Source organism: Cucumis melo, chromosome 3 (genome assembly GCF_025177605.1).
Source record: "Cucumis melo cultivar AY chromosome 3, USDA_Cmelo_AY_1.0, whole genome shotgun sequence".
In the NCBI taxonomy this organism is placed as follows: domain Eukaryota; kingdom Viridiplantae; phylum Streptophyta; class Magnoliopsida; order Cucurbitales; family Cucurbitaceae; genus Cucumis; species Cucumis melo.
Genome location: NC_066859.1, coordinates 26,014,435 through 26,036,713, shown reverse-complemented (window position 1 = coordinate 26,036,713; position 22,279 = coordinate 26,014,435). Strand labels below are relative to the sequence as shown.

General features: G+C 30.8%; 3 protein-coding genes across 4 annotated transcripts; 1 reads left to right on the top strand and 2 right to left on the bottom strand.

Moving 5' to 3' along the window:
- Window positions 1-1,601: 1,601 nt before the first annotated feature.
- Window positions 1,602-7,503, top strand: LOC103488410 (probable beta-D-xylosidase 7). Its single transcript, XM_008447129.3, has 6 exons — window positions 1,602-2,138; window positions 2,436-2,735; window positions 2,812-2,981; window positions 4,183-4,280; window positions 5,647-6,411; window positions 6,563-7,503. The coding sequence occupies exons 1-6, from the start codon at window positions 1,710-1,712 to the stop codon at window positions 7,150-7,152; spliced, it is 2,352 nt and encodes a 783-aa protein (XP_008445351.1). The 5' UTR covers window positions 1,602-1,709; the 3' UTR covers window positions 7,153-7,503.
- A 520-nt stretch (window positions 7,504-8,023) lies between these two features.
- On the bottom strand, window positions 8,024-11,534 carry LOC103488412 (2,3-bisphosphoglycerate-dependent phosphoglycerate mutase 1). 2 transcript variants are annotated; one of them, XR_007819459.1, is made up of 10 exons: window positions 11,014-11,500; window positions 10,308-10,564; window positions 9,937-10,160; window positions 9,388-9,506; window positions 9,149-9,305; window positions 8,926-9,027; window positions 8,721-8,840; window positions 8,368-8,433; window positions 8,187-8,284; window positions 8,024-8,093 (listed from the first exon to the last, which is right to left on the bottom strand). XR_007819459.1 is itself a non-coding variant. In XM_008447130.3 (9 exons), the coding sequence occupies exons 2-8, from the start codon at window positions 10,561-10,563 to the stop codon at window positions 8,389-8,391; spliced, it is 1,023 nt and encodes a 340-aa protein (XP_008445352.1). In that variant the 5' UTR covers window position 10,564; window positions 11,014-11,534; the 3' UTR covers window positions 8,024-8,284; window positions 8,368-8,388. The 2 variants fall into 2 exon arrangements, 1 of the variants encoding a protein (XP_008445352.1); XM_008447130.3 differs by having other exon boundaries at window positions 8,024-8,284; window positions 11,014-11,534.
- A 7,626-nt stretch (window positions 11,535-19,160) lies between these two features.
- Window positions 19,161-21,470, bottom strand: LOC103488413 (protein DOWNSTREAM OF FLC). The gene is made up of 2 exons (XM_008447131.3): window positions 21,094-21,470; window positions 19,161-19,713 (listed from the first exon to the last, which is right to left on the bottom strand). The coding sequence occupies exons 1-2, from the start codon at window positions 21,245-21,247 to the stop codon at window positions 19,388-19,390; spliced, it is 480 nt and encodes a 159-aa protein (XP_008445353.1). The 5' UTR covers window positions 21,248-21,470; the 3' UTR covers window positions 19,161-19,387.
- Window positions 21,471-22,279: the final 809 nt, after the last annotated feature.

Below are 22,279 nucleotides of genomic sequence, written 5' to 3'. Positions count from 1 at the left end.
GAAAAAAATAAAAAAAGAGGTTGCATTAACATTTTATGTTATAAAAGTAAATAAAATTTTTGAGAATTTCACAATTTGTTTAAATAAAAAAAATTATTAAAAAACATATTTGCAACGACGTACAAATTTTTACTATTGATATAAAAGTTTTGTGGTTTATTTTGGCACAACAATTGTATAGGTAAAAAGTCGAACTTTTCACCTCAAAGGTAGAAAAACATCATAGACTCGACTTTAGAAAATTAATTAATTATTAAGGTTGACTTTAACTTAAAAATTATAGGCGAGAATGAATAAAACAATGTGTTATATAACTTACATTTATTTTTTTCAACAATTAAATATTATTTAAAACTTTAATGCCTTCACATACATTTGCATAAGTTTATCGTGATAGAAAATTACAGGAAATAATACAATTTAGGAGAAAAACTAAAAATACAATACTAACAATAAGTTGTTTGTAAAATTAGTAAACGTTGATTAGTCAATGGATATTTTTTTTTTAAATATCAATTCAATTCTTGAGTGTCTATCGTTGGTATATGATATCAATTATAGTGGTTGATAACATATTTCTCAAATTGAAAGCTATCATATCTATCAGTGTTAGCAACTTGTAATAGGTATCAATTGTTATAGTTGATAATTTCTATCACCAATAACTTTCAATTTGAGAAAATAGTGAAGAAGGACTTGTATCGATGAAAACTAAAAAATTATCGCTAATAATAACAATTATTGATAACAACTAATGACAGTTATCAATTTAATAGATTTTAGAAAAAGCATCCAAAACGGTAGCTGCACTCGTTTTTTTTTTTAATAAATTTTGTGTTACATAAGCACTTGTTTTAACCTCATGTTATACATTTTTTTTTTATTATTATTTTTGGTTAAAGTTCTATAAAAGAAAGTGATCTTATTATTAGTCTACTAGATAGAGTACTTTATTAAACATCTTTTCAAACTTCTAAAAGAAACTCACAATTCATAACATCTTTTCATACAAAATTTGACCATCCCTAAAATAGTGTAAAATAAAACAATGAAATAAAATACATATAAAAATTGACAAAATGGTTAAAACTTACACTTACCATAGTAACTATATGAACATTGAGTCAATGTTTTCTTTCTAATTACTTCACCATTTTATTCTTAGTTTTTTTTTTTAAAATTAAGTTTATAAACCTCATTTTCAACTAATCTACATTTCACTAAAAAAATTAAAATCTAAGCCCAATTTTTTTTAATTAAAATTTGATTAATCTATTATCGTACAAAAATAATTTTATAAAATGAAACTTAGAGTATAAAACTTTTTAATGAAAAGTAAAGCATTTAATATACATTTCTATTATAATGTAAAAAAAAGACCCATAACTTATAAAATATTTAAAATAATAAAGCAAAAACAACAAAAAAAAGTATACATAAAAAAGTTTGAATTTGCTTTAAAAGCACAAAATATTATTTACTAATCTCTCTCTATATATAATTTTATTTTTAACTTATCCACATCAACATAAGGTTGGTTAAGACTAAGGTGTAACTTAAAATTTAACTAAAGAAAAATAACTTTTCACCAAAAAGACAAAAAAAAAAAAAAAAGGAAATATTTTAATAAGATAAAGACTCTTGTCGGGTCCCCCATCCCTTTATTAAGTCTCCGAAGAAGAAAGCTGAAGCTTCATTCACCCTTAACAATGGCTTCCTTCTTCTTCTTCTTCTTTCCTCACAAAATCAAACTCCAAACACTCCTTCTCTCCGCCGCCTTCCTCTCTCTCATCGTCGCCGGCTCCTCGTCTCAACCGCCGTACGCCTGCGACTCTTCCAACCCACTCACCAAAACTCTCCCATTCTGCAGAACCTCTCTGCCGATCAAACTAAGAGCTCGAGATCTCGTCTCTCGACTCACATTGGATGAGAAAGTCCTACAGCTCGTCAACACCGCTCCGGCGATCCCCCGCCTTGGCATCCCTGCCTACGAGTGGTGGTCGGAGGCCCTCCACGGCGTCGCTGATGTCGGCTACGGCATCCGTCTCAACGGCACTATCCCCGCTGCTACTAGCTTCCCTCAGGTCATCCTCACTGCCGCCTCCTTCGACGAAAATCTCTGGTACCAAATCGGACAGGTTGATTCACTTCTCTAACCAAACACTCTCCCCTGATTTTTTTCCATTTCCTATTTTCGTGCACAATACAAATAAAACATCGGAGTCGCATTTAAGTTTTAGGGTTCTGTAGTTTTCTGCTTGTTCTTTGGATGCCCTTTCCTTTCAAATTTGCGCTGATTTCTTAGCCCACAAATCTAGGCTCAGTTGCATCATTAGTAGGTTAACATGATTCAGAGCAATAAACCCTCTGTTTGAACTCTGGAATTTGATTTTCCATTGATATTGAATGAATCTATATTTGAATGTATGAAACAGGCGATAGGAACAGAGGCAAGGGCTGTGTACAATGCAGGGCAAGCGAAGGGGATGACATTTTGGACGCCAAACATAAACATATTCAGAGACCCAAGATGGGGAAGAGGGCAAGAAACACCAGGAGAAGATCCATTGATGACAGGAAAATACTCAGTAGCATATGTGAGAGGGATTCAAGGGGACGCCATTGAAGGGGGAAAGCTTGGAAACGAACTCAAAGCTTCAGCATGCTGCAAACACTTCACTGCATACGATCTGGACCGGTGGAATGGGATGACTCGATATGTATTCGATGCCAAGGTAATAATCGAATTGATAATGGAAATGGAATAGGAATTGGAAGAGAATTGATGGGGTTTTGGGAAAATGGATGCAGGTGACAATGCAGGACATGGCGGACACGTATCAGCCGCCATTTGAGAGCTGTGTGGAGAAAGGGAAAGCGAGTGGAATAATGTGTGCTTACAATAGAGTTAATGGAGTTCCGAGCTGTGCTGATCATCATCTTTTGACTGCTACTGCAAGAAAGCAATGGAAATTTAATGGGTTAGGGTTTCTTTTTCTTCTCTCTTCATCCAATGCTTCATTTCATGACTCTCTCTAGCATTTATTCTTTGCATCTTTTGTCCCTTCATTATTATAGTTGCTTTTGTTTTTTAGTGCTTAATCTACTAAATATAGTATTTTTTTTCCTAATGCTATCTATTAGATGTAAATTTAGCTTATTAATTCAACTAATCTTATTTTAAGTGTTGGAGTTAGTTTATGAACTCGACTAATCTTGAAATAACTATCGGACTAATTTTACCGGACAACTCACTCCAATTTTAGAAAGAAGTTAGAATTTAGGTTGATGACAACATGGGTTGATCCTATTTGGAAAGAAGTTAGAATTTAGGTTGATGACAACATGGGTTGATCCTATTTTCTTATGTGTTAAATCCATAACCTTTATTGACAATTGGGTACCATTAGGAGGACCGTGGGTGTATGGTTGAAAATCTCAATTTTCATTCTAGGCATTAATTTATTACATTTTGTTTCTTTTGAAAAAATCAATGGACCTAAAAAAAATCGACTTTAGGTTTTATTTTCCTGAATATAAACTTCAGAATTTTATTAGCAAGAATTTAGTTCTATTAGAGGACAGATTTCTTGTTATTTTAGTGCATATTCAAAAAGGTGATGTAATTTGTTTCGTTGTTTTGTCTTTCGTCCTTAAAAAAAATTAATGTATATAATTATCGGGAAATTCATTACAGTTTTGTAAAAAGTTTTTTTTCTCTCTCTCTGGAAAAAAAAAATGATAAAATTTCCATTTAAAAATTGAAAATAATTTTTTATTTTCGAGACATGTGCCTTTCTCTTGTCTCTTGTTCTTTACCGAAGATCCTATTTAGTATTAAATAAAGGCTTTTAATTTCTAGTGATTTCCTTGCTTTTTCTAATTACCCTTCTGTAGTAAAATTAAACAAAGAAAATAGTCTGTACTCAAAAAATAATAAAAACAAAACAAAGAGAATAGTTTTGAAATCAGTAAAAACAATTTTGTATAGTACTTAAATATATGTCAAAGATCCTATTTAATCCATATGTAATTTAAAGTTATTAAATTTGCGTAAAAAAGTTGTGTATAATTTATTTTCAACAACTGACAAATTAACAATTACTGCCACCGACTTTTCTCCAAAATAACTTTTTTTTTTTTAAATGTTACCACTGATTAAGGTTATCGGGAAATAATCAGGTACATCACGTCGGACTGTGATGCGGTGTCCATCATTCATGATGCACAAGATTACGCCAAAAGTCCAGAAGATGCAGTGGCTGATGTTCTTAGAGCTGGTATGTTGATTTCAATACCAAGCTTCTATTTCTTTCTTTCTTTCTTTTTTTTTTTTAAAAAAAGAAATCTATGCGTAATTAATAATATATATTTTTGAGAATGGGGTAAAATTAGGAAATTTGAAATAGTTAGATAGATCTAATGAACTCTTATGAGAGACTCGTACTAATAGGAACTAGTTATTGATCAAAATTTGACTTAATCGTTCTCTTTTTAATTGGGATATAGTTTACACAATCAAGATTTTACATATCTTTTGCTCGGGCCCTTCTTTTAATGCGTGGGCTCCCGTTCGTAATGTTCTTTCTTCTTAATGAAAGCTGTTTCCAGATATTATCTAATTGGATCTTTGATTAAATTATAGGTTTATTAGATGAACTTGGATAAGTCTTTAGTTCGTGTATTGTAAAGTTCCAAACTTTTAATATTTAGTTTAACAAGTTTTTTAACTTTTATTTTTGTTTCTATTAGATTTTTTTATCAATTTAACATTTTTTTTAAAATTTACGAATCTACAAATTTGTTGAACTTTTTCAGAGCTCAATGATTTATTAGATATGATTCTATGAATCACGAAATATCCTTTTATGCCTAAAATAATGGATTATTCTTTCATTTTTTAAAGAAAAAGATTTTTCTTATAGAAAACTTATATTATATATGTATAAAGTCTTTCAAAGTCCAATATTTAGAGCTGGCTTTGTTGACTAAATGTGGACTCTTTTTGTAGTACTTTGGAGTGGACCCATTAGGCCCAAATAAGATAAGTGGAGGACCAATCTCAACTTCCTTTTCTATTTGTCTCACTTTTCCCCCACAGAAAACTACAAACTCTACTGCACGTCTGAACATGTGATAACCCATACATTAAAGCCTACTCTTAAGAAAAGTTATATTTAAAATAGAAAAAAGATATCTATAATGATCTTCCGTTTCATTTTTAAAAATGCATGTTATTTTCATTAAAGTTATAACATATTAAAATGTTTCTAAATGACCCTAAATCTTAAATTTATTTGGAGAAAACCAATTTATTAGAACTATCACGAATTGACCTAATGGTAAAAAAAGGAGATATAGTTTTAATAAATAACTAAGAAGTCATGGTCTTGACACCAAAATGTTGTAGTCTATGGTGGTCCGGACACTCATGAAAATAGAAAAAAGAGGGTAGAATTATAACTTGAACTAATATTAAGTTAAATGAGAAACAACTCGTTGAAGTTAAGATTTCTGTATCACCTAAAGTTTCATACCCTTCATTTGGCTTGTTTTTTAAGCATTTTGGTTTCAATAATTAAACCTGAAATACTTCAAAGAAATCATGAAGTCTTGATTTTTGACGAAACATACAAATACTTACAGGAATGGATGTTAACTGTGGCACGTATCTGAAGGAGCACACGAAATCCGCTGTGGAGATGAATAAAGTATCTATTTCTTATATAGACCGAGCACTCCGTAATCTCTTTACCGTTAGAATGAGATTGGGTTTGTTTGATGGCAACCCAACCAAACTGCCTTTTGGCCAAATTGGTCCTGACCAAGTATGCTCACGGCAGCATCAAAATCTGGCTCTTCAAGCTGCAAGAGAAGGCATTGTTCTCTTAAAGAACTCAGCCAAACTTCTTCCACTATCCAAATCGAATACGTATTCACTTGCTGTTATAGGCCACAATGGCAATGACCCGAAAACACTCAGAGGAAATTACGCAGGCATCCCTTGCAAATCTGTTACCCCATTTCAAGGTTTGAATAGCTATATCAAGAACACTCTTTACCACAGAGGCTGCAACTATGCTAATTGTACCGAGGCTACAATTTATCAGGCAGTGAAAATAGCGAAAAGTGTGGATTATGTGGTGTTGGTTATGGGGCTGGATCAAACTCAAGAAAGAGAAGACTTTGATCGCATGGAGTTGGGGCTCCCAGGAAAGCAAGACGAGCTCATCGCTAAAGTTGCTGAAGCTGCAAAAAGACCAGTCATTTTGGTGATTCTCTCTGGAGGCCCAGTTGATATATCTTCAGCTAAGTATAATGAGAAGATAGGAAGCATCTTGTGGGCTGGTTATCCTGGGCAAGCTGGAGGAACTGCCATTGCTGAGATCATATTTGGTGATCATAACCCAGGTTAACATTTTGTTTTATTTTAACTTTTTGTGATCATATCTGTCTTGTTTCATTTTAACCATCACTTCTTTATGCTTGAAATCTCAAACCGTTTAGTGAACGAACTGGATTGACCTGATATTTACTCTTAACTTTCAATGTTTGTGTGCAGGAGGAAGATTGCCATTAACTTGGTATCCCCGCGATTTCATCAAATTTCCAATGACAGATATGAGAATGAGAGCAGACTCTTCAACAGGCTATCCTGGTCGCACTTACCGCTTCTATAATGGACCTAAAGTCTACGAGTTTGGCTACGGCCTCAGCTACTCCAACCATATCTATGAGTTCACATCGGTTAGTGAAAGCAAACTACTACTTAGCCATCCAACAGCCAGCCAGCCGGCCAAAAACTCTGACTTGGTCTCTTACAGGCTTGTCTCAGAGCTAGACAAGAAGTTCTGTGAGAGCAAGACTGTGAATGTGACTGTCGGAGTTAGAAACGAAGGAGAAATGGGAAGTAAGCATTCAGTATTGCTTTTCGTAAAGCCTTCAAAACCCATAAATGGGAGTCCTGTGAAGCAATTGGTGGGATTCAAGAGGGTGGAGATAAACGCGGGGGAGAGAAGTGAGATTGAGTTTTTGGTTAGTCCTTGTGATCATGTAAGTAAGGCTAGTGAAGAGGGAGTGATGATTATAGAAGAAGGGTCCTACTCATTGGTTGTTGGAGATGTGGAACATCCTCTAGATATCTTTGTTTGATATCAGCGGATAAATAACACTACGTTGTAATATGATGCGTAATTACAATCAGTTCGTTTCATACACAGAAGAGATTGTATTATGTGAAGTAAACTTCAATAGTTTGCTTGCTGCCTAAAATGGAAAATGCAGCTTTTAAGTACATGAGTGAAGTTAACTTCATTATTGTGGGCAGAGATAAATAAGGAAATGTTTCTTGCTGTCCACTCCATTTCAAGAGTTCTAATGAAACATAGCACTGTCATTTTCTCTTCATGTCAAATCCTATTTGGATTTGTAGGAGATAAGTTTGAGTAACTTTGTAAGGACTCTAAATGCTTGATAAATTATAATGAGCCTTTATAAAGAGAATTTTAGCATTCTCATTTTTCCTCCCCTTTTTGTTTTCATTCTGAGGATAGGAATTGAAGTGTTAGAAAAGGATAAACTAATGAGAGATTTTTCTTGCTCTGCTTAATATTAATAACAATAACATCTTAAATTTCATCTTTTGTTAAATTATACAAAATACTCTTAAACTTTGAAATAAGTTTTAATCATAAACTTTGAAATAAGTTTTAATCATACTTTTGAAAGACATTTTAAAGGTTGCAGGGTATTAATAGTGCAAACGATTGTAATCCGATTAGGAAATAAACACGATAATAAAAAGAAAGAGTGTAAAATGACAATAAAGAAAAATTTGAAATAGTAATATGATAAGTTAATCATGAAATATCCCACCCACCTATTTGAAGTTAGGTCAACATCAGAAGTTTCGATATTCCCCTTTTAACTTTGAAACTAAAGTTTTTTTAATAAATAAATAACTTGATCTCATTGTTGGAAAAATATTGTAGGAATACCTTGCAATAATTTAGAACAGCAGACATTGAGAAACGTCTTCTTTTGATACAGTGGGGATAACTTAACCTTACAAGTTTGGTACAAAGATTCAATCCCTAAACAAGAATAATAACAAAAAATAAACAAAGGAGGATATTCATACAAAACTATTCATTTACTTTCAATTCGAAAAAGAAAAAAAGACCTACAACAACATTTTTCGTGCAACTTTTTCCTTTTCCTTGCAGTCTAATTATTACCACAAAAGCACGTCACTAATAGTTGCAGTGCAATTGGATGCAAGATCCTGAAAACAATCAACGATACAAATTATATCAACCAAATTAAACAATAATGATGAGAAAAGAGAGGTTTAGTATTGATGGTTACCTGTATTTTGGCGACATTATTTTAGTTTAACATCTCATCTAACTTCTGTCTGTAAAGAGCCAAACTCTGCCAAAATTTTCAATTTTAAACAGAAGTTAGTTCTCAATCTATAACGGAATCACAAAAAGCCGACAGAAAAGAGTTTTCAAGTTTAACAAGGAAGCCATTTTCAGCTTTCTTTAGTGTCTTAGCAAGTTGCTCAATTAAAAGTTGAAAGAGTTGTTTTCATCATTTATATCCGTTTTGCACCAAATCCATAAGAACTACAACATTTAGCAACCAAGAACAGAAGGTAGGGCCCGGGAAATCCTGTGGTGGTCATAAGAACAAAGGAGAAGGCTAAAGTTGCCTACCCTGGTATAAGCGTAAACGCCTGCCTCGGAAGGTCCGGCAGGACTTCCCCTCCTAATGAAGCTTCCTTCTTTAAAAATGTAGAGCATTGGGATTCCAGTCGATAGCTCTAAGCTAATAACCTGAAAGATATGGTCATCCACGTTATTATATAACAGTGTACGCAGTATATAAAATGGTAAACCCAAGGTCAGGACGATATATTACCTCTTGAGAAGTTAGTTTGTCTAGATACATAATTATGGACCTCAATGAATTTCCATGTGCAGCAATCATTACATTCTTTCCAGATTGAAGTTGGGGTACAATCTGCAAAGGAAAGCTTGAACAGTCAGATGACAAAATCTCATATGATAAATTCTTGATCTTCACCAATGGCACCTGATGCAGTCTAGAAAAAGGTACACAAGCAAAAGAGCAGTATTTATACTTGATCTTTGAAATAAGCAACAGCTCGCTCTGCACACATTTCTAAACTCTCGCCATTAGGAGGAGGAATATCATAACTCCGACGCCATTCGTGAACTTGTTCTTTTCCATATCGATCAGCAGTCTCCTGCTTATTGAGACCCTGTAGTTCCCCATACCTGCAAACAAAATTTGTTTTAGAAAAAGGTTTGACAAAGTAAATATGAATAATAAAGAGGGTAAAATTGTGATGACAATTACATTCTTTCATTCAATCGCCAAGATGCTATTACTGGGATGGATTGTTTTTTGGTTTCTTCACTAAATATTTGACTCCAGACCCTTGCCTGCTCGGTTTCATTATGAACAATAACTGGAACCTACATGCATGCATGAATTGTTAGTAAAGAGGTTATATATGAAAGAAATATAAAAGTAGAACTAGGAAAATACAATTGTAAGTGTGAAATATGGTTTGGTACAACAGCAAAAACTATCATGGTGATATAGACGATGATAAAAAGGGTGCTTGCAATGGTATCACTTTTACAGTTAATAATTAAGTGTATAACTACACATTTAAAGAATTGCAAATATAGTATAATTGCTGATAGATTTCTATTAACAATATAGTCTCTCATTAATTTTCAACCGCCCAAATAAAAATGCAGATATATCCAAATATAGCAGAAATGGTTCTCTAATTCAACTAGTAAAACAGTAGGATACGCAGGGTATCCAGGTGTAAAATCTTTAAGGTTAAATAAATAATAATTTTGAAGTCCAAAGCATTTATAAGTCTCAAATCACCTTTTTACGACGATGCTGAGTCATAGCAAGCATAGCAGTCATCTGTGCACGAATGAGTGAAGATGTATAGATCATGTCGACAGGTATATTGCTGATTCTCTTGCCAGCTTCAATTGCCTCTTCCACACCTTTCTTGGTCAGTGGTACATCAACACAGCCAGTAAATAAGTTCTTTTCGTTCCACAATGATTCTCCATGTCGAATCAATATCAAGGCTGCTTCATCTGATGTGTAGCCAAATCACATTAGCATAAAGTATATTTTCAGAAAGCTAGAGCTTCAGCCTATAACTTGTATTATTCCAAGAATAACCAACAAACATGTAGCTTCACCATTTAGACACTATAATTTCTAGAACCACACCAACTTACTTTGTTTTTTCTGCGATTCTTCGGTGGTGTTGATTGAAGGTGATGAAATGTGATCAAAAACTGAAGTTGGAGAAGAAGAAGAAGAAGCTTGAATTGCTTTTATATTCATATTGCCGAATCTAGGAAACTTATTTCTGAAGACCCCAACTTCTACCTTGAAAGACTTTGAATTCAATTTTGTTAAATTAGTTGTACTGTTAGTTTGTCCGGGGGAAAGAAGACTCCCGAGAGATTGATGAAATACTGCTGCAGCCATTCTGAAAATAACAAATGATCGCAGGTAAGAACAAAAGCTCAACCAAATTTTACAACTGGATAGTTTCACACCAACAAACACAGACTACAAATTCGTATTCTGAACAGAACAATTTCAATCATGTGAAAAACAAAACATCATTATCTACAAAATGTGAAAATGGGTTTAAGACAAACTGAGCAAAGAAAGCATTAAACATGAACTCAAAGCTTTCTCTACAATATTTTTCCTTCAATTCTCATCCTCAGTTCATTTCAAAATAAAAAACAACAATCAAATTCAAACGCTGATGTCAACGAAATCATCATCAACACAAAATCAAACTCTCTTCCCATGATCAAAACAAAATCAGGAGAATACAGACTCCCCCAGAAGCAGAAAAACAAGCGCCGCAACAAAAACAAAATGCAAAGCATAAATGCTGATCTGAGAAGGAAGAATAAAAAGTACCTTGCTATATCGACCGAGCGATGAAACCGAGGGAGAGAAACAGTGAAAAAACGAAATGGGGTTGGAGTTAATTACAAAATAAGAAAAGGGGTTATGAGAAAGAGGAAGAAGATGGGGATTGAGGCTACAAAAGTGCAAAAAAGAATGGAGTCGTTATCGACGGAAAGATTGAAGAAATTGGAAAACCCCCAAAAAGAAATATGATTATGACTATGATTATGATTATTATAAAGAAATCAAGAAGGTAACGAAATGAGTTATAGAAAAAATCGAAGCAGAGATTGAAAAATGGAGGCGTGAAGGCTGAAGTTTATAGGAAAAGAGTTGAAGTAGGAGTCAATTTTGGGCCACAACTTGGCGAGTTTAGGAGTAGAAATTTAGAAAAGACAAAGGAATTTTGTAGGCTTACGAGTTTCCAGGATCTCTCCAAGCAGGTTTTCTCAGGGTGGTAGGTTTCACAAAAGGTTGACAAATAACATCTCCTCCTCGACGTCTAAATGTCATGTCGATCAAAATTTTATATTCTCTCCTTTATAGAATTTAACAAAATAGCGATAAATATAACTTTTAAATCATTTGTTTGTAACCATTTGTTAAATGTATTCTTCAAATATATTAGATAACAATTTCGTCCTCTTTTTAAATTTATAACTATTTAATTATTATCGTAAAAATTAATGTTAAAATTTATTATACGAATAAATCGACAAACTAATTAGTTATTCATATTCGATATTTTTACAAAATATAATAAAGTCAAAATCATTAAATAATAAAAATTAAAATATAATTCTGATGAACTTTTTATATTATCGAATAAATTGAAACATATTTGAAAATAATGGTTACATTGTTATATGTCAAAGTTCATTGACTAAACAGTTATAAAATCATAAAATTATTTACAAACTAAAGTTAAATGACTAAATCTATAAATCACATATATTTCTTTTTAACCTTCTTAAGAGTATTTAAATTAATTTACCATCTCATACAAATTTTCATTATGTTTAACTCTAATTTAATTTTCTAAAAATTATAATTTCTATTTTTAAAAAAAAGATTTAGTTTGGTTTATGTTAGATGTAAAAGTCAATTTTATATGTAATAGAACAATTAAAATTTTCAAGATTTTAAATTTATAACAAGAATGAAACAATTTAGAAAAAAAGAAACTCTATTAAATATAACAAAGTAATGAAATATTTAATAAAAACCATAAAATTAGTCATTTTTTAAATATTTGAGAGGTTTTCCCTTTCCTAAATATCCCACAAAGCTTAGAAAATGTCCAATTAAATAGGAATTTATTAAATATAATATTAGGAAAACAAAAATCTACCTAACAAATTTTGCATACCAACAACCATTTAAACATAAACTATCTAAAGTTATTTGAGACATTTTTTATAATCGCAAAAGTTTAGGAATTTAAATTTGTAATTTATGGTAAAGATTGATATAATTTTATTCTTTAACTTCTAGTTTGACAACAATTGACATAATCTTAAGGCTTTTCGTTTCAATTTCGAGTGAGAGATTGAATTTATTAAAATAACTAAAAGCCAAACAAATTTGGTGTGTTTTATTATAATGTTTGGGTTGGGGCACTTTGGGAACAAAATAACCTTTGGAGAGCACAAAGGACAAAGACATTGGCTTACCAAACCAAAAATTTATAAATGATTAAACTATTATTTTTTCCCCAACTTTTAATTTTATTTAGGTTTAATTTTAGCTACTCTAAATTAATGATTCTTTTTTAACAGCCAACAATTTCAAAAACGAATAAAGATTTGGCTTATATCTGGCTTCGTGATCTATGTTTAGAGAGGTTTCAAATCTAAAAGATTTGGTATAGTTTAGATTTGGATTTTTTTTAGAATTTGGTATATACAATTTTTTTTATATTTTTTATAGACAATCTTTTAGTTTCGATTTCAACCAAATTTTGGAAGATTCTTATACACCATCTAGTTACCTAAAATTTGATTATTCAAATTCGAAAAAGAAAAAAAAAAGAGAAATCGCAAAACAAGAATACAGAGAGTAAAATATTAGATATTTTCGATAGGTTTATATTTAGGAAAGTTTTCTTAAATTTATTTCGGTCAATCAAATTAAATTTGAATAAATTTGGTATAAAAAAATAATCATTTTTGTGCCTATGTTAATATATTTTCGAAAGAAAAAAAATCCAAAGTACAGAATCAAAGTAATATTTTAACTCACTATTTTATATTGTTTTTTTTAAATGGCAGTAAACTATAAGTTTGTGTTTATTATATAAATAAACTAATCATGGTTTAATTATATAAATAGACTAATCATCGTGTAATAGGTTATTAAAATTTAAAAAAGACATTTATAGGCCTACTTGTTTAGAATAAACATTTTTAGGCTTTTTGATCTCATAATTGTGTGACTGATAGGTTGATTACCTATTAACTTACTTTATAATTAGGTATTAAATTTAAGTTTACGTTTATAATAATTAATGTGGAAAACAAAGCCTATAACATTAAAGGATTACAAAACATAAAATTGAAGATCATGAAACTATTAAATATTTTGTATAATACGTTTGGGTAATTCGTTAGAGATGATTTCATTTCAAAATTAATTAATATTTTCTTAATTTGACATATAAATTCCAATAGAAATATTTCAAATTTCAAGATTTTAAAAGATGAAAAGGATGAGTGTTTCTTTATGTATTTGGAACATAAACCTATTTTTAGTGATCTATCCGATCATTTTTTATTGACAAACAAATTTGAGGATACAATAACCAAAATTTTGACTTAAATAATAAGAGTAGTGAATTGTGCTTGTATCAATAAATCATTAAAATATTTTAATTTCAAATAACAATGTTAATTATGTTATGCTTTTTTCGAATTATTGTTTTTCTTTTTTTGTCATATTTACCTAGAGATGAAAATAATTTATATATATATATATATATATATATATAATTATTCTTGAATATTTGTATTACATCATTTAAAAACAAAGTATAGCAAATTGCTCTCTTCCTTTGGTATTGTTCTCACAAGACGATGTCTTCCATTTGATAATCGATTATATATATGTCGATAACAAGTCTAAGCTTTTGATAAACTTTTCAATCGATCGAATAATAGTAAGTTTTCATTTATTCATGGTTGAGATCAAATTAAATATTTACCAAATCATCTCTAATAAATTCAAGAACGATTTAATCGAAAAACCGACTTCGACTGATTAAACTCACCACAATCTTTAATTATGAGATTCCTAACTCTTTCATAGGGTCTGTTTTGATCTCAAAGAGTTTTTTCTTTTTCTTCTTTTTGAAATATGTTAATTATTACATCACCCTTTGCAAAAATAAAATGAGTTTAAATTATTTTTCTATAAAGAAAAGGAAGGGGAGGGGAGGGGAGGGGTTGGACTTTGGGAGTTAGTTAGGAGCAGCGGGGTTGCTTTCAAGTCCGGGTTTGGTAACATAACAAAACAACACCACAACCCCTATCTAACCTAACAAAGACAAACCGGACCGGTTCAAATTCAGACCGCACGCTAAAGTCACGTACCTTTCCAGCTCAGCCTCTCCTTTACCTACCCACCTCCCACTCCGGGCCCCACATTCCCCGTTCAAACCCACTTTTTTCTTTTAACTTATAACTTTTTATTTACCGGAGGAATTTCAATCCATGAAATAACAAAATATGTATTTCAAATTGAATTATTACATAATTAAGGTTGATGTTACCCTATTTTTTAGCAATAATATCATATATGATTTTAATCGTAAATTTTCAATGAAAAAACTATCCAGAGTTATTTAGTAGAAAAAAATTCAAAATTTAGAAGTAAAACGTAAAACTTTATAAATTTTATTGGCATATATCAAATTTAAGATGGATTAATATACTTATTATTATGATGATGATGATTGATGTTTATAGGTAAGAATTTTTGGGTAGGTGTATGTAAGAAATGAATATGCTCCTATTATATTCTTCAAGTGTGAGGTGGGGGAGGGCCTTGGGTCAATATTAGCCAAATAATTTTAAAATTTTGGCCTTTTTTGACTTGAAATTTAAGGCAATTTTAGGCTCTACTTTATTACTACTTTTTATAGATTTCTTTTTGTCACCAAAGCTTTTTCTTTTTTTCTTTTTTATTTTATTAAATTTGCTTTTAGACAAATATTAAATCTTTTCTAATTTCGAATATATATAAAAATAAACTAAAATATTTATAAAATATAATATAATTTTAAATTATATTAATATCACTTGTAGACTCTCGATTGAAAGTTAATTTTTTATAATAGATAAAATTTTAAATTTTGTTAATATTTGTATATATTCTCACTATTTTTGTTATTTACAATAGTTTTTATTTAGAATGTTCTCTGTTTTCATTTTATTTCTTTTTCAAAAGTAACCTTTTGATCCATTTTAATTTTAACTATGGTTTTAACCCAACAAATAAGTTTTAGCTATAAATTTGATTATAAGAATTTATTGTGTATATTAATTTATGTCGGAGTTTTACGTTGGAGTGATACAAAAAATCGAAAAACCGAAAAACTAAATTAATCTAAAACGGATCCAATGGTTTGGTTTGATTTTTTAGTATCAAATTGAATTGTTGGGTTTGTATACGGAGAAAATAAAAAAATATTGGGTGGGATGGGATCAAATTTTGGCTAGAAAGACAATTGAAAAATGAATTGAACTACGTTATAAATATACTCTTAAAACTGAAATTTTCATTAGGTATCTTTTAGTATTTCAATTATAAGAAAATAGATACAGTTTTAATTTAAAGTTAGCAAAAAAGAATCCATTCAAAACAAAAACGTGGTGTAAGAATAAAAATTTGGATGAAAAAATAAAATGCCAAAAACTAAAAACCAATATGATAATAAACCAATCCATTAGTTTTATTCTCTAGTGTACATTGGTTTGAATTTCTTATGTATAAAATCGATTGGTTTGGTTTGGTTTTTGATTGGCCTCAAATCCAATAAAACTTAACCGACTATCACCGCTTCAAGATATTCACTCGTACTTAAACAATTTTAAATTTTAATATATATGAAATTTATCATATTTCTAAACTTACCAAAATGAAATAATAAAGCAAATATAGGTCAATTGTATGTTAGAAAGATAAGGGATTAGTTTGAATGTCTCCACTCTCATTATACTCTATAGATACATATTTATTGATTTGGTCAATATTGACCGAACCACAAAATTCAACCCTATTATAAAAGTCTTGTTTCTATGGTAAGGAAAACGTGATTCTTTTATCACTTGGGACATAAATGTTACAAGTTTTCTTTTGTTAAAAACTTAATTAATTAACTAATTATATATCAAAAGTTAAATATTTTATTATTCAATACTCCTAATTACGGTAGTTCAAGTGGTCTTTAGTTGAGTTGTTACTTTTGACCATTTTGATATTTGGAAACTCACTCATTCATAATTGAATATTGAGGTCAAATTTGGGAAGTTCATTTCTTTATATTATTGTTGTTATTATTATTTTTATCGTTAGAAACGGGGAAGCTATGGGCCCGTTTGGTAACGTTTCTATTCTCTGTTTCTTGTTTCTTGTTCCCTGTTTCCTGTTTCTTCTTTTTTAGAACAAGAAACAGTAATGTGTTTGATAACTGTTTCTATTTTTTGTTTCTTGAAAAAAAAAAAGAAACAGAAACAAAAAAAGTGTTCGATAACTGTTTCTTGTTTATTGATTTTCTTCTAGATTTATTTTTTATTTTTCACATCTACTTCAATTAAACATTAAACAAAAATATAGGTCTATCCATCAAACATAACAAATAAAATTATCAAAAGTTTATTCATTTAATACGAAGAAGTATCAATGCACGAATAAAAATAATAACATAAACATAAAATTATATTTATCCTTCAAATGTTACCAAATTTGATTGGCAATATCATCTCTTACTCCGGCAATTTCTCTTTTTAATCCATCAATTTCTACAATCTCATTGTTATTTCGTGACATCTAGAATTTAATATTAATTTTAAAGTAAGTTATTATGTCTTCAATATTCAGAATTAAAAGAAACAAAACAAAATTTAACTTTTAACTCTTAACCTATGATGCTTTAGAGAAAAACCCACAACGAAAATTCAGAGTTGCACAAAGAGAAAGATGAAAACTATGGATCCGACAAAGAGGAACAATCAGGCAAAAACTATGGATCCGACGAAGAGGAAGAGTTCGGGTTGTCGAGAAAGACGGTGAGAGGTGAAGAGGAAGATAGTGTGCAAAGAAAAACGATGAGTAAAAGAGGAAGAAGATGATTATTTGGAGAAGACGATGGAGATAAAAGGAAAAGGAAACCAATAAAAATAATTGAAAAAAGAAAAATGAACCAATAAAAATAATTGAGAAAAAGGAAAATAAAAGAAATAAAAATAATTGAGAAAAATGAAAAGGAAACCAATAAAAATAATTGAGAAAAAGAAAAAAAACCAATAAAAATAATTGAGAAAAATGAAAGGAAAAAAAATAATTGAAAAAAAGGAAAAGGAAACAAATAGAAATAAATTGAGAAAAAGGAAACCAATAAAAGTAATTGAGAAACGGAACATAAGAAACTACTTTTTTTTGTTCCCAATAATTCTTTATAAAATGAGAAACGTTTCTACTTTTTTTGAGAACGAGAAACAAGGAACGTTATCAAACACTTCTGTTTCTTGAAAAATGAAAACAGAAACAAGAAACAGGAAACAAGAACATTACCAAACGGGCCCTATAGTACTCTATTATATCTCACACTCTTATCACTAAATCAAATTAAATTTACCACCAACAAATTACCAAAAAAAAAAAGTAATTATAAAAGATAGCAATTTTTAGAATAATTATCAAGTATGTAGCAATATTTTTAAAAAATTGCAAATATAGCAAAGTCTTATATCGTTGATAGATTTTGACAGATTTTGCTATATTTACAATTTATTTAAAATGTTGCTATATACTTAATTATTTTGAATATAATTGTTTTTAGGAGTTGTTAACATGGATTGTCTTCATATGATTTTAGAGCCCATTTAAGATAACCCTACAACTTAGTGGAGTGAGGGCTACTTTCCCCTATAGTAGGATTTGAACCTCATGCTTCGCCAGGAAAAAATTGTGTCTAATACCATTAAGTTAATTCATAAATTTTGTTTTACTAAATTTTAAATAAAATAATTATAACACGAAAAAAATGGTGATTTGGGTATTAAGAAAATTAGTGGAAGAAAGACAATTATAAATATAACAATTAGAGTCAAAATATTATCATATATAACAACATTTTAAAAAAAAAATTACAAATAGAGTAAAGTTTGTTAGTGGTAGATCTCAATCTCACCATACAAATATATATATAAGTGACAATAATCTATCATCGATAGAATTTGTTCTATCTGTAATTTTTAAAAAACAATGTTATACATCTATTATTTTCAAAATTTTTATCTATTAAATACCAAATAGTGGGGTAACAATTTTAGAAATGATGATCAAGTGTAGAATATTTTTTTAAGAATCGCAAATATACAAATTCTTTTGGCAATAGACTCCAACTTATGATCTATTATAGATAACTTATCTCATTCACAGATTTCAGCTAAATTCACAGATTTTGATAAATTTAGCTAAACAAATCTAATCGATTATATTTAGTTGTTATATATGAATCTATTTGATTAAAAATGCTATTATATATGAATCTAATTGCTATTATATATGAATCTAATTATTGTATTGCAAAAAATTTGCAAATGAGTCGGTATTTGGTTACAAATGTTTCAAAAGTGGTATGGGCCTCCGAGGCCCATAAACATATCCGATACCGAAGTGGATTATTTCGATTCGGATTCTGCGGCATATGAGGAAGAAGAGGAGTCTGAATTTTGTTATTTCAAGATTCTCATATTGCTTGTCGTATTTGCATAAACCTTAGGTATATTTGGCACGCAAGTTATGAATCTAAGCCTAAAATTATTAAGTTCAAAAATATGCATTTAAGAAAGTATAGATTAAAAGAAAAATAACAAATGAAATATGGTTAGAAGTCATTATTCATTAGAACTTAACCTGCTCACCCTTTCAGAAAATAAAAACAAAAGCTATTTTGACTATTTTGTATTCATAAATAAAGATCATAGTATCATCCTGATGATGACAATAATAAAGTGAATGAACAAAACATATTAATCATCTTGACTTTAAGAATGCAATATAACATACTCCGTTTCAGTGTCCAGCCAGATATGGGGCACACCATTAGCTTACTTAAGCAGAACAGGCCAAACAAATACAACTAAGTGATTCAACCACTTCTCTAATCTTCAATGTCCTGGTACTGACTCATCACTTGGTTGCACCCAGACATAGGTTCGTCTATCGCAAAACCCATGGCATTCACATAACGGTCGTTTGAGGCAATACCATTGTAACGGGTCAGGATCACACGGGCACGGTCACGGCCTTCTGCTACTGACGAACATTTCTCCTGAGGGCTGCTGACTAGTACGGCATCACAAAGTTCGTCACCATGGTCCTCACTGACTAAGAGCGTGTAAGAACCGGTGGAATCTGTTGTGGCCTCATGAGTGTATCGAACTTCCATGGAGTTCCTGTCCTTGCATTCAATTCTGACCTTAGCACCTGCAAAGAAATTGAATAATTAGGTGAACTTAGCACCAAAAAATATCATCTTATAAGCACCAAGTTCAAAACTCCCATTTGGTTTTTGATAATTAAGTTTGTTTTCATAAAACTTCTCTACGATGATTTTTATCTTTTCTACTTGAAAACTAAAAAGATTCAAGCCAAATTCCATGAATAAAAACTACTTTCTACAGTTCTCAAAACTTAGTTTATTTTGGTTTCTAAAAGGCTTACTGGAAGGTGGGAGGTGAACTCGGAAGTAGTGTTATTTTTCAAAAACCAGATGGTTTTCAAACGGAGTCTAAAGAATACCGAGAGATCAAATTAAGATCCAAATTCAGTCTCAAGGGCTATCAAATGGTTGCGTCAACTTACGTGGTGATGATTTAACAAACTCAACTGGCTATAACGTTGAAATGAATGAAGAGGCAAGTACATATTTAAACCACCCTCATTTTCGCAAGGGCTTGAAAATTTGCCACAAGACCCAAAAATGGACACCAACCATTGAGAAAAAGATAGACACTGCAAGGGTCAAAACCCTTGACCTTATAAGACCTCATACTCTAAAACCATTTAATATTACTACAAGACCTAGATAAATTTTAATTAAAAAAACGCAAAATAGGTCCATATAGACCAAATTCTAACTTTCAAAAACATAGGGATCAAACTTTGTAATTTAACCTTAATATTATTATTTTTAACAGGCATCATGAGCCGTTGATGACCAATCGACAATGTTATTTAGAAGAGATCACGTAAAGACAGCAGATCAAATAAGAGAACAACAAGACAACAAAATCATTATATAGATCCAGATTTGGAAAAAAAATAAACCCATATAATTAAAATATCAAGCACAACATAGGAAGAAAATGAAGTAAATACACCCATATATAGTTAATCAAGCCCCAAGATTAGTCCTCAATTAAAAAGAATACACATATCCAAATTAAACAATAGCTCTATCCACTTACCACCAGCCAGTAGTCAACATTAAGCTTACCAAAGTCATTTAAACGGACAGCTAGAAAAAAATTATTGCTTAAAAATCGCTTAAAATAAAAGTTATGCACGACATAGAAATAAAATAATATAAACAGTCTTATTAACAAACATAGGTCCAATTATGAAAAAAAAAATCATATCGGAAACCCTAATATATTCCACAAACCATCGACACAGTAGTCAAGAATCAAACGCCAAATCCACCATTAAACTATCAAGCAAGCCACTAATCAACAAAAAAAACTCAACTACAACACAGATCTAGCAAGAACACGATCAATCACTACACACAAAAGCAACAACAGACAGATCGCGAGATTTCAGCAACATGAAAGTAAAAAACAAGGAGAGAGAGTGTGTGTATACCGGGAATGTAGGTAGTAGCGGAGGTTTCAAAGCCGGCAAGGCAAGTATCACAGAAAACTTTACCACGAACAACAAACGGAGTTCTGACGGGGCGGCTAGCGACGGCGAGAGCAGGAAGCATAATGAGAGCAAAGAGAATGACAAGTCGAGCCATGGATTTCGATTTTTTGTTCTTAGATTCGAAGATTTGGAAATGGAAGAAGAGGTGATGAAGGAGAAGTGAGGAGGAAGGATTTTTGATAATATAAAGAGTAAAGTGAAAGGGATTAAAGAAGCGAGGGAAAAGCCTGGAACTGCGGTGTAAGAATTGAGCCGCGTTGAGTTTTGTTCACCTGTTGATGAACCTATGATAACGATAATGGAATCTATGAATTTTGACGGGTGAAACTTATGAAACGTGGTGTGGTGGACACGTGTTGGGTCATAAAGTGCGGGTTTAAGGAGATAGCGAAAGGTGGTGTAGTAAGGGAAAGAACACGGGTTTAGGGTGTGGGCCAGCTGGCAAATCGGTGGCGTCGGTGATCACATGGGGGGAGCGTTGAATGAAGGAAGGGGTAAATTGGTCTTTTTGTGTTGGTAAATTTACAAAAGGGCAAAAGGCTGTATTCCAATCTATGGTTTGAATTTTTGAGATTAGATTCGAATAATTTTAAATAGAACATTCGTCCAGTTGTGGGGAAACGAAATAGTTTACATTCAATAATGGTTGATTGAGATCATGATACATAATATTAAATTTTCATGGCGTTTTGTTCCCCGAGAAAAAGGTAACTTATACTCTAAGCTACGTGTATTATATCGGTTTAGATTCTAAATTAATAAAATAAAATGTAAGAAAATATTTAAATGGATATATTTATGAAAAGTTGGAAATTTAATTTAATTTAATTTCTAAATTCATATAATTATTAATTTTGAGTGTAAATTAGTAATTTCGAAAAGTGATGACACATTAATTTAATGTCACCGTAAATCTTTGTGTAGTTTATCTACGGTTTACGTTTTTAATTTGTTTGATTTCATAACAACATATGGTGAGAGTATTTTCGTTATAATGATAGAACGACTATAAGGCTATCAACGGAGATAACATAACATAAATTGGATGTTATAATGAGTATTCAATCCCATTTAATAAGCGTAAAGTGTCTGTTTATTAATTTAAATATATTTTAATATATTTTTA